The sequence below is a fragment of the Canis aureus genome, chromosome 29 (assembly GCF_053574225.1).
Source record: "Canis aureus isolate CA01 chromosome 29, VMU_Caureus_v.1.0, whole genome shotgun sequence".
In the NCBI taxonomy this organism is placed as follows: Eukaryota; Metazoa; Chordata; class Mammalia; order Carnivora; family Canidae; genus Canis; species Canis aureus.
The window spans coordinates 15,546,595-15,559,745 of NC_135639.1; the positions used below are offsets into that span (position 1 = coordinate 15,546,595).

Genomic DNA, 13,151 nt, shown 5'->3' on the forward strand with positions numbered 1-13,151 from the left:
AAAACTTTGAAGACATATTTCTCTTTACATATTCCAGTGTTCTTGAAAAAAATAAAGATTTTATAGTAAAACATAAATACTAAATTCTAGGGACACCTGGGTGGCTCATGAGTTAAGTATCTGACTCCTGATCTCAGCTCAGGTCTTGATCTCAGGGTCGTGAATTCAAGCCCCACACTAGGCCCTACGCTGGGCGTGGGGCCTTCTTAAAAAAAAAAAAAAAAAAATTTTAAGAAATAATTACTCAATTCTAAAAGAACATCAGTAACTTCTCCTAACATCTTATAACAATTCAGCGATTTTTTAAAAATAAAAAGCAAGCTACTTGAAATGGGGATGTGCACAAAAAATATGGTTCAGTGGTACTCAATATTCTAATACTTTTAATAAATTCTAACTCTCATCTGTTTCATTTGTTCCAGAGAATTGTGAAGCATAAGACTCCTGGCCTAAAAAAATGGTCCTCACACCTAAAGAAAAGTACCAACTGGACTATAAATCACAGCTCCGATACCAGTACTAGACTGGACTGGTTCCTTCACAGCAATTCCAGGAAAACTGACATTTCTGCATTCCAGAACTGCCCTGAGGTATACACACAGAATCAAAAAAACCAATAAACACTGGAATAGCATAGATGTCAGGCTGTGGCAACATCCAGGGACAGAGAAAACCACATTCCACTACCTCAGAGAGTGCTGAAGTTCTGCAACCTGTCTAAATAAGGCTCACCTTGACTTGATCGTATGTTGTCAGATTAAAACATGACTCACTATACATAAAATGAAGCCCTCTTTTTTTCTCATTAAAGTGATGTTAATAAACACTAAAAAATAAAAATTAAACATTTATTCAAATTCAATAATTGAACTTACAGGGGAGGTACCTGCATTATATTCCCAGTAAATTTCTGTAGAATGCCTTCAATATCTTCTTGTGTTATTTTATCTGTCAAAAATGAATAAAAAATATAATACTAAACCAATCAGAAGTATACGTGCTATTTTCACAGCATTAAAGGGGAAATTTTAAGAATTTTCTAACAAAATATATTTGTAGGCCAAATTCTCCCTTATCGCGGTGAATAAAATACACATTACTGGGATAAAAGGGGGAGAAAGTCTTATATTTTGTAATATTAAGACTAAATTTCTTTTTGCTTCAATTTTTTTCTCTAAATTTTCTCCAAAACTGGTCCAGTCATCTTATACACACTTAATTGGTTCTTACTATAGCCTTTAGAAGACCTGAGAAAGGGATCCCTGGGTGGCGCAGCGGTTTGGCGCCTGCCTTTGGCCCAGGGCGCGATCCTGGAGACCCGGGATCGAATCCCGCGTCGGGCTCCCGGTGCATGGAGCCTGCTTCTCCCTCTGCCTATGTCTCTGCCTCTCTCTCTCTCTGTGACTATCATAAATAATAAATAAAAATTTATAAAAAAAAAAAAAAAAAAAAGAAGACCTGAGAAAAATGTTGCATTAGCTACAGAAATGGTACTGTAGTATTCAAAAATGAGGCAATCAGAAAATAGAGAAATACAGATAGATAAGTTCTTTTTTTAAAGTATAATTGGTATACAATGTTATTATTAGCTTCAGGTGTACAACATAATGATTTGACAATATATATTACCTAGTGCTCACCAGATAAGTGGTGATGGGCAAAATAAGTAAGTGAGATTAAGAGGTACAAGCTTCTAGTTGTAAAATAAGTAAATTATGAGAATGAAAAGTACAGCATAGAGAATATAGTCAAAAATACTGCAGTAACTTTGTATGATGATAGATGGTAAACACTGAATATGTTATCCACGTGAAACTAATATAACACTGAATGCCAACTATTTTTTAATTAAAAAATAAATCAATTAGGGACACCTGGGTAGCTCAGTGGTTGAGTGTCTGCCTTTGGCTCAGGTCATGATCCCGGGGTCCTAGGATCGAGTCCTGAATCAGGGTCCTGGAAGGGAGCCTCCTTCTCCCTCTGCCTATGTCTCTGCCTCTTTCTCTGTGTCTCTCATGAATAATTAAGTAAAACTTTAAAAGAATAAGTAAATAAAAATATATCAATTAAAAATTTTTTTAATTAAAAAAATTTTTTTAATTTTTTTTTAAAAAAGAAAGTGGTGCCTGGTTGGCTCAGTTGGTGGAGCATGTGACTATTGATCTTGGGGCTGTGAGGTCAAGCCCCACCTTGGGGGGTGTACAGACTACTTAAAAATAAAATCTTTAAAAAAAGAAAAGCATCCATAAACTGTCTTAAGTTTCTCCAGGCATCAAATACTGTAAACAACTTAATGCAGTTATCAAAGACTATTAAGTATTGGCCATATTAAAAACTCACCTGCTAGATTTCAAAACTGTTCTGTGGTATGGCATAAAACTGACATTCACATTCAATTCTGTCCCCAGGTAAAGTATTTATTTGTCTCCTTCCCTCCCTTCACTGCTCTTAGAATTTTTCTGTTCTTTTAAACAAACACTGTCAGGAGTCTGACTTTAAAAAATAAGCCAGGGCAGCCCGTGTGGCTCAGTGGTTTAGCGCCGCCTTTCAGCACAGGGCCTGATCTCGGAGATCTGGGATCGAGTCCCATGTCGGGCTCGCTGCATGGAGCCTGATTCTCCCTCTGCCTGTGTCTCTGCCTCTCTTTCTCTCTGCCTGTCTCTCATGAATAAATAAGATCTTAAAAAAAAAAAAAAAAAAAGCCAGTGCAAGAAAAGATAGTGGAAGGATACCATGATTACTAAGCATTTTTTAAAGAATGATTTGAGAAGATTTGAATGAAGACATAAAGCTTTCAGTGTCTGTTAGTCTTATTTCCAGCTTTTGATACTCTTTCCAGTAGATTAACTATATTATTAAGTATAAATATTATTACTATAATATTACAACATAGTTCTAAAATTTTAACACATTAAAACTAGACACACTGAAATTCAGTATTTGGGGTTTTCATATTTATATATGACTATATATATTTCATATTCAATAATTACAAAAATATCATATACTTCTTTAGGTCTCACAGTGGAAATTCTAGTGCTTCTTTTTCACTTAGAAGGAAATTTATTTAAACTTTTTATTCTAATACATACATGCTACATTTGATTTTATTAAAAAATATTAAAACAAAAACTAATGTGCTTTGAATTATCATTGTAACACCAGAATAGAAATTAAAGGATAACATGGAATACTGTATTCAGATTTCAATATCAACACAGCAAGATAGTCTTAACCTCAGTGTGACCTGGATCCTCAAGTTAAACACAAACGAAAGACCAGAACCTACTAGACTCAAAGAGCTACAAGAACTAAAGAGATTTCCTCTAACACCTAGCGGTCCATAAAGACAGATCTCAGATGGGTATTCTCTTCATACTGCTTTTTAAACAGATGCAGCTCATGACAGATATGATGAGGATTTTTCCATGAAAAATTTTCATTCTGTTGAAACATGTTAAAACAATTACTGGTGGCACTTTAGTGATGCAAAACTTCCAAATTTAGACAGCCAATGCCACCTCCTTCCTGACTACTGCTAAAGAAATGCCATTGCTGAGAATACTACAATACTTCATAACTTAGCAATACATTTTCGAAATAAATATCTACCTCTGCCAATGTCTCTTTTTCTGACTTAACGTCTCAGGCATTTCTGGTTTGTGCTGTTCATTCTGCAACTAATCATACACAATTTTTTAACTGATACCTACTATATATATGCAGGTATTATCTCACCAATGAAACTCCAACGTCCTAAAAGGCAAAAGCAGCTTTTCTTCTTATATAATGTACACAATTACAGAGACACTCAAGATATTCTTGCTGAATTAGCTGAGGAATAATAGAATCTCAAGGTCAAAGGGCATTTAAAAGTCACCTAGGCCAATCATTCATCTGATGTTGAATTACTGGACAGAAAGCCTACGCAGCAAGTTTTTTCTTTTTTAAGATTTTATTTATTGATTGATGAGAGACAGAGACATAGGCAGAGGGAGAAGCAGGCTCCCTTCCAGGAATCTGATGCAGGACTCGATCCCAGGACCCTGGGATCACGACCTGAGCAGACACTCAAATACTGAGCCACCCAGGCGTTCCTGTAGCAAGTTGTTTTATGATAAAAATGAATGTAATATTTTAGAATGAAACAGGATTATTTTTTATCATATGATTATTATATTCACTACATGAGTATGTAGTGAAGCATGCTGGCTTATCTCTAAAATATGATATTAGTCCAATCCAAATAATAATCAATAATAATAATAAAGACTCTAGGCGAGCCTGGGTGGCACAGCTGAGAAAGCATCTGACTCTTGGTTTCCACTCAGGTCATGATCTCACAGTTGTGAGACAAAGCCCCATGTTGGGCTCTATGCCCCAGGGTGAGTCTGCTTGAGATTTTCTCTCTCCGTCTGGCCCTCCCCGACTTGTGCATACTCTTTTTCAGTAAGTGAATGTCTCTCTTAAAAAAAAAAAAAAAAAGACTATCTCCAAAGGATTTACAAAGAAATGAGAAAATCTCTAAAGCAATTACATCCAATAACTATCTAAAAGACATACATTTGGTAAAAGAAGATGGGTATGATAAAAGTGTCACAGGACTTGGGTAATTATTCTTTGTTTAGGAACTAATAAATCATCAATGTGGCAGTATTCATTTGAAATTAATTTTAAAAAGTCATTCTCACAATAATGTAATATATGCAAGATCATGTCACACATTATTATTTGCTTAATATTTGTTGACTCTACTTACATCACGATAGCTGGTATTTAACTGAACTGTATGGTTAAAAGCAATATTCCACCAGGGCAGAGTAACTGTTCCTGGACAAGCTCTACCCCTAAAAGCAGCTTTTCAATTGAAAAAAATATATAGTGCAGAACTGTTTTCGAACATTTAGACAACAGATAGCAAAGACTGTAATCTCTGAAAGAAGGGAAAGAAACAGGTAAGCCTTTCTGAGGATCATTTGCTTCATTCAGAAATGCTTTCTGGACCATGGTACAAGGAGGAAAATCCCAAAAGAGCACTGTGATCTTGCCAGAATCAGGAGATAGATAAAAGATAAAGATGAGCAAGAGAGGAGAAAGGATAGCAAATGGAAAACTGCCAGAGACCACCCAGTCTCCATGCAGAGACCGCTCCCTCTCCCTTAGACCAATCCCTTTTGCTATGTTTCTGGAGTGTACTTCCCCTTTGCTAAATAAAACCTTTGGTGCTTTAATTCTCCATCAAGTCCCTCAACTGAATTTTTTCCTTCAAGAAGACAGGAATCAAGAAACTTTACAGTCCATCAACTAGTAACAATCTCATTGATAAAAATCAGAAATTGGGGAAGCAGCAGGTGGAATTTGAGAGAAACACAGAGAGAAAGAGATGTCTTAGAGGGGTCCACTTGAGACTGGCTAAATTCCACACTGCATATAATACAGTGAGTTGCCACATAGTTAACCAAAGAACTACGACTAAAGCTCTTACAAGGTGGGAAGATGTGTGAATTCCAACCATCAGCATGAAGAAAGTTGGCTGAATACCCAGGGTATTTGACAGAGACCCCAAAAAGCCACGTCTGAGGAGTAGGGCTAATGGAGACCTGGAAAAATATCTACTTTAGATCCCCCCTCACAAGGAATCTACACAAAAGTGACTTGAATTAGTGAGTTTAGCAAGGCTAAAAGACATAAAACCAATATTTAAAAATTAACTCCATTTTTCTATATTAAGAATGAATGATCAGAAACAGACATTTTTAAAATTCAATTTATAATAGCATCAAAAAATATGAAGGACTTAGGGATTTCATATACAAACCAAGTGAAAGATCTACATACTGAAAACTATAAAAATATGTTTGATATTATTTCAAAACAAAAAGATCATAAAGGAATAGTATAAACAACTTTACACTAGTAAGTTTGAAAATTTAGATGAAATGAACAAATTCTTAGGGTAAAAATTATCTAGAATGACACAAGAAGAGATATTGTATGATATTTAATAGAGAAAGCCATGATTAAAAACCGTCCTAACAAAGAAAACTCCAGATGTCAGATGTCCACCAGTAAAAATTCTACCAAACATTAGAAGAAGAAAGAAATTCTAGAGGAAAAAAGAAAAAAGAAAGCGAACACTTCCCAACCCATTTTATGAGGTCAGCATAACTCTGATATTAAAACCAGTCAAGGGATCCCTGGGTGGCGCAGCGGTTTGGCGCCTGCCTTTGGCCCAGGGCGCGATCCTGGAGACCCGGGATCGAATCCCACATCGGGCTCCCGGTGCATGGAGCCTGCTTCTCCCTCTGCCTGTGTCTCTGCGCCTCTCTCTCTCTCTGTGACTATCATAAATAAAATAAATAAATAAATAAATAAAACCAGTCAAGGGGGATCCCTGGGTGGCGCAGCGGTTTAGCCCCTGCCTTTGGCCCAGGGCGCGATCCTGGAGACCCGGGATCGAATCCCACGTCGGGCTCCCGGTGCATGGAGCCTGCTTCTGTCTCTGCCTCTCTCTCTCTCTCTCTCTCTCTCTCTCTGTGACTATCATAAATAAATAAAAATTAAAAAAAAAAATTAAAAAAAAAAACCAGTCAAGGACATTAACAGGAAGGAAAAATAGAAGGTAATCTCAGAAACAAAGATGCAAAAATCCTAAACCAAATACTGGCAAACTAAATTCAACAATTTATGTAAAGGATAACATATTATCATCAATTTGGGCTTACTTTAGAAATGTAAGGTTAGTTTATTTGAATAAGGAGAAAAATCAACAGATATTAGGAAAGTATTCAATGAAATTCAATGTCTGCTCATGATTTAAGACAATACAACAGTTTTTTAACTGGGAACCAAAAGAATTGGACTAATCACAAAGGAAAAGATTTGATAAAGTAAACTAAATTAAAACTAAAACCTTCAGGTTGCGTGAGTGGCTCAGCAGTTGAGCATCTGCCTTCGGCTCAGGGCGTGATCCTGAGGTCCTGGGATTGAGTCCCACAAGGGGCTCCCTGCAGGGAACCTGCTTCTCCCTCTGCCTATGTCTCTGCCTCTCTATGTCTCTCATGAATAAATAAGTAAAAAAACCTTTAAATAAAAAAATAAAGACATAAAACTAAAACTTTCTTTTTTCTAAGATAAAATTAAGAGAGATAAAAGATAAGCCACAGAATAGAATAAAATATACATAAGACATACAACAAAAGAGCATCCATTGTATACAAAGATCTCATACAAATCATTGTTGTTGTTTTTTTTTAATTTTATTTATTTATTCATGAGACACACAGAGAGAGGCAGAGACCTAGGCAGAGGAAGAAGCAGGCTCCATGCCGGGAACCCGATGTGGGACTCGATCCTGGGTCTCCAAGATCACACCCTGAGCCGAAGGCGGCGCTAAACCGCTGAGCCACCCGGACTGCCCCAAATCATTTTTTTTTAAAAGGTGACTCAATACAGAAAGAAAAACAAAAACAAAAGCAAAAAGAATGGGCAAGAGACCTGGACAATACACAAAAGAATATGGCTAAGAAGCCAAAACACATATGATTAAGTGCTAAATCTCATTAATAATCAAATGAAATCATAATAAAATACCACTACACACTTAACAGAACGGCCAACATTAAAAACACTGTTAATACCATGTGTTGTCCAAGTCAGTGGAACTCATTTACTGTTGGTGAAAATGCAAAGTTATACAACTGCTTTGAAAACTGTTGACTATTTTCCATACAATAGGATTACCCCATTACTCAGCAATTCTACCTGGGGGTATATCCAAAAGAAATGAGTACATGTGTCTATCAAAATACAGGTACAAAATACACATAGCAGCTTTCTTCATAAAGCCTCAAACTGGGGTCAAATGTGTATCAACAGAAGAATACTATATATGGATTAGGGCTTGAAAGGTATCTCTAGGAATCTTCTATTTCTTGACATGACTGGTAGTTGCAGGGAGGTTTGCTTTGCGATAGTTCATTGAGCCATAAATTTAAGTTTCATTCACTTTTTATTTTTGTAATACTTTATAATAAAAAGGTTTAAATACAAACAAAAGGCACCATAAGATGACTGATCCCCAGCTTCACAGCAGCCCTACTAAAAAGTGTGCTCTATTTGTTTAAATCACAGTTCGAGACCCAATTCAACTTGTCAGCTTCCTCCAGGAAGTGTATGCAGCCAAAGCACAGACCAAAGAGGAGCCACTCCCACTAGATATTAGCTACATCCCTTCGAGAAGACCTTGGTAAGTTCCTATCTTGGGATCAGGAGGTTTGCAGTGTTTAGAACAGAGGATAAGCATAAGATACTTTTTTTTCCCACATTTTTTTGCCTTCCAGTAGAAAAGCCACAAAAGAGACTGAAAAACCTATTCTTATTGCAGAAGCAGTCAGGCCTTCCCAGAAGCTTGGCCCACATCTAAGAGCCTGGGAAGCCATGGCCTTCGTATCCTGAGCTCAGTGAAGAGCAGATGAGCACAATGAAGCCAAGTGTTCACAGAAATCCAAGCAACTGTGCCTGAGACTTCAGACCTAGATGTGGATGAGAAAAGAGCAGCAGAAGGTAGGAAGATGCTTTGCCTTTTGTATGACTTAGTTGCAGTCATCTTTGCCATATTTCTATTGCCTGCCTTATTTATTCACACACTATACTTTATTCTATGTGCCACATATTGTCCTAGACACCAAGAATATACTTAGGACTGAAAGAGACATGGTCTTGCCCCATAGCTTGGGGATTAACATGCGAATGTGTATTTATAAAAGGTGAAAAGTTTCTTAGGGATAAAGGAGGGTGACGTGAAAGAGAATAAAAGGAAGGGTCCTTTAAATATGGTTTGAGCTTTGAGTCTCCTGAGCCAGACTCATTTTTTTATTCTTCTGAGCTTTCAGGTATCTGAAACAATGGCTAAAAATAGTGTTTGTCTAGATAGAACAAAAATGACGTAAGAGCATTCATTTACCATTTACTGCATCCTGTCTTAGTCACCATACCCATATGTCAGTTATCCTCAACAGGTCAATTAAGAACTGCATTTTTTTATTGTTACCACTAGTGACCAGGTGGGGTGGCAACACTAGCAGCATTTCATAGTTGAGGACCAGAAATGCTGGGTGTCCTACAATTTGAAGGATGGGATAGCACGATGAAGTGTTCTGTGTGCTACATAACTTCTGGATGTCTGCCAGATATTCTTGTGGGTTTATAATCCCCTGAGTCCAGAATCTAAGTCCATTTTCCATTTAAACACAAAGTATTTTTTGTGCTGTTTTCCATATACTGAATTTTCTAATACTGCATCACCAATACAACGTACCTGCATCAGTCTGCCTTTGTACTTATGGCATTCACATTTTTAAGTGTCAACATCTAACTACTAAGTTATGACTTTTAGTGCAGTAATAGTCATGCATTTACATAGCAACACACTTATTTCATTATAAAATCCTTAATTTGTTCCTTATATTGTTTATTGTATTTTAGTGACTTTTTCCCTAATGTGTAGGTAGAAGAGAGTATCTCTGAATTTTAGTTCAAGACAGTGAAGAAGCATTGTAAAATACTGATTAGAGGTCTCGGTATTGGGTCTTAGAGAGTTGAGAATATAGGTCCTAGTTTTCCATTAGACAGAAGCTCCTTAAGGATACAGGTTAGGTCTCATACTTATTAATCTTCCCCTTGGTACCTGCTATAGCAGTTGAAATCAATGACCAACATTTGTTAATTTACTAAAATTACATAGAAAACTCATGTTAATAAGCAAAATTCTCTGAGCTTTTATTTTTTGGAACTACAAACACTATTCAATAAACAATAAGGAGGTCTCCCTTCCCGTTCTGAAGAAAGTTACTTGGTTTCTCCATGACTTATTTCAACATATAATACGATGATTTTAATAAACTAAGTTTTCTTTAAAGTAAGGTTACAAATTGCACAATACAGAATTTTTTAAAATTCCAAAATGCCTATTAAGAGCAGGAAGGAAGGGAATGTTTAAATATAGGTGACTCCTGAACAAAGGGATTAAGGGGCACAGAACCCCCATAAAGTAAAAAATCCATGTGTAACTTTTGACTCCCGCCAAAACTTAAATACTAATAGCCTGCTGTTGACTAAAAGCCTTGCCAAGAACATAAACAGATAATTAACATGTATTTTGTATATTATATATATATTATACTTTATTCTAATAGTAAAGTAAGCTAGAAAAAAGATGTTACTAAGAAAATCATAAGGAAAGGGCACCTGGGTGGCTCATTCAGTTAAGTGACTGACTCTTGATTTCACCTCAGGCCATGATCTCAGGGTCATGAGATTGAGCCCTGCATGGAGCTCTACACTCAGCTTGGAGTCTGCTTGAGATTCTCTCTCTCCTTCTGCCCCTCCCCCTGCCTACAAGCACACACTCTCTAAATAAATAAAATCTTAAAAAAAAATCATAAGGAAAACACATTTACATTTTTAATACCATACTGTATTTGTTTTAAAAATTCATGCATAAGTGGACCCACACAAGAAAAATTTGTGCTATTCATGGGTCAACTGTATTTTCATCACCTTGGTCTTCTTCTAGTATCCCTACTCAGTAAATTATCATCACATAACCAACTTTAAAACCTAGAAACCTAGATCTTGGTTGACAATGTCCTCTCCCTCACTACTTTATCGTATCAAGAAGTCTTACCAATTTTACTTCCTCACTATTCTTCTAATTCTATAGGTACTGACATATACTTTAGTATTTCTGGAAATCTCTGACATCCTCCAATTGTCCTATGCCTTTCTAATCTCTCAAAAGCTTTTTATTGAAAATTATGGTTGGGTTACTATTAAGTGAGGGTCTGCTATTATTCCTAATAATAATAATTCAAAGCTAATTTAATATCTATTTTTTAACACCATAAATCAGTGATTTATCTTTTGATTATATTGCTTGATTAATCAATTAAGACACACTAAGTTACATATAAATGTTAACAAGACAAGTGAAGCTACTATGACCAAGGAGAAGACTGGTCTTAGTACTAGGGCAATATGGAATATATATTAAGGACACTCAACACAAAAACTTAGGAAAGCCAGATGTTGGGCTGGCTAAATAAAAAGAGGTAACATTAAACATAGGCCAAAAAAACAAAACAACCCAAAACAATAACAACAAAAAAGCCTACAAAAATAATTCACAATTGATGACATAATAATGTAGGTGAACTGACTACAGAGAATGGCAACCACTGTATTATGAATAGTATCACACCCTGACAGTTGCTAGGAAACCACTTCATTTATCTATCCTTACAGTAGTAAAAGAAGGAATGGTAGAAAAATCAAGGTGGGCCCCAGTGAGTTCTGTTTTACTTCCAGAGAAATAGCTTTCCCTCTGTCATGTTTTTTTACATACACCAAAAGCACAGAAACAAGATTAGTTGTAAAGCACTAAACCTGATACACTTCAAAAGCTAAGAAATAATTGTTAAAAAAAAATAAGTAAATAAACAATGACAAGACACAAGTAAAATCCCTAATTCCTAGCTATATGTGTTTTTTTTTGGCAAGAGAATTCTTTGGAAGAACTCTGAATATTAAAACAATTGATCAGAAGAAAAGAGGCAGTTATGATAAATCTTTTTTAACAAACTCATACCAAGTAAGTAAAAAGGTGGTCAATAATTTGCAATCCTATTAACTCAGGGAATACTAAAAACTGTAACAATCACTGTTAATATTCAGTAAGAGATTTTTTTTTTAATTTTTTATTTATTTGTGATAGTCACGAGAGAGAGAGAGAGAGAGGCAGAGACACAGGCAGAGGGAGAAGCAGGCTCCATGCACCGGGAGCCCAACGTGGGATTCGATCCCGGGTCTCCAGGATCGTGCCCTGGGCCAAAGGCAGGCGCCAAACCGCTGCGCCACCCAGGGATCCCTCAGTAAGAGATTTTAAAATTCTGATTTCACAGAAACTTTCTCTAAATGTTAAAAAGAGAACTACATTAGATGAACATCATACCGTAAGGTTTTTCTTCTGTTACTTTCCCAGTAGAGTCTAGTGTGTCAGTAGCTTTCCCCAGTTCTCCAATGGCAATATACCTCTAGAGGAAGAGAAGCAAACAAGAAAAATAGGTCATAAGGTAAAGGAAAACTGTTATAGATGTCTAAAAGTTTTTACAGAATTTTACTAATACTGCCAACTTGACACAAAATAAAGGCAAAAATAAGAGACTGCAGCTGTTTTATTAATTTTTGATATGTAGTAAGTGAGGAGCACTCACAAACTTCCCACACCAGCCAATATGACAAAGAAAAGTCTTATTTTATTGACAATTATGACTTATAAACATAGTTATTACAAAGGAATTTCTTTTTTTTTTAAGATTTTATTTATTTGTTCATGAGAGAGGCAGAGGGAGAAGCAGGCTCCCTGGTGGGGGCCTAATGTGGGACTCGATCCCAGGACCCCGGGATCACAACCTGAGCCAAAGGCAGACACTCAATCACTGAGCCACCCAGGCATCCCACAAAGAAATTTCTAAAACCAGTTTTATACTAGGCAGTTTTGACTCTGAAGGAAAAATTCAAATATACTTATGAAGTGCAAAGAATGGTACAATAAATCTCTAAATGGCCATCACAACATTCAACAATCTTACCACCCACATAATTAAAATTAATTTAAAAATAAATAAATTTACTATTTCTTACATGAAATACTAAGACTAATTTCATTAACTTGATTAGATAATTAAACAAAAGCTAAATATATTGAAAGTGAGTCAAACTAGCACAGAAGAGGTAGTGTACTTAACAGTACATGTGTTTTCTTAATAAAGAGAAATAGCTACTTCTTGAGCTCTCTGAAAGGAAAAAAGTCACTTCTAAGAACTGATCATTTATACATAAGCGAAGAATTAGAGCATTCATAGTTAACCAAGGACTATTTTACTTCGTACCTCAGGGCACACTTGTGTAATATATTCTTTTTTTTTTTTCAAGATTTATTTTTTTGAGAGAGAATGAACACACACAGGTGGGGAGAGGAGCAGATTCCCCGCTGCTGAGCACAGAGCTCAATGTGGGGCTCAATCTCAAGACCCTAAGATCATGACCTGGGCTGAAATCATGAATCCAACGCTCAAATGACTGAGCCTCAC

The 13,151-nt window shown here is 36.2% G+C and overlaps 1 protein-coding gene and 1 long non-coding RNA gene across 2 annotated transcripts in view; one reads left to right on the top strand and one right to left on the bottom strand.

Moving 5' to 3' along the window:
• LOC144301076 (uncharacterized) overlaps positions 1–13,151 on the top strand; it is a 145,861-nt gene that overhangs the window by 48,824 nt on the left and 83,886 nt on the right. The window contains exons 2-4 of the long non-coding RNA XR_013367807.1: positions 423–590; positions 8,134–8,248; positions 8,387–8,565. This is a non-coding gene — a long non-coding RNA (uncharacterized LOC144301076). The remainder of the gene's footprint in view (positions 1–422; positions 591–8,133; positions 8,249–8,386; positions 8,566–13,151) is intronic.
• TRUB1 (TruB pseudouridine synthase family member 1) overlaps positions 1–13,151 on the bottom strand; it is a 39,374-nt gene that overhangs the window by 6,848 nt on the left and 19,375 nt on the right. Inside the window, exons 4-5 of the mRNA XM_077877534.1 lie at positions 12,011–12,092; positions 876–948 (exon numbers count right to left, since the gene is read on the bottom strand). Of these exons, the coding sequence (XP_077733660.1) occupies positions 876–948; positions 12,011–12,092 (155 nt within the window). The remainder of the gene's footprint in view (positions 1–875; positions 949–12,010; positions 12,093–13,151) is intronic.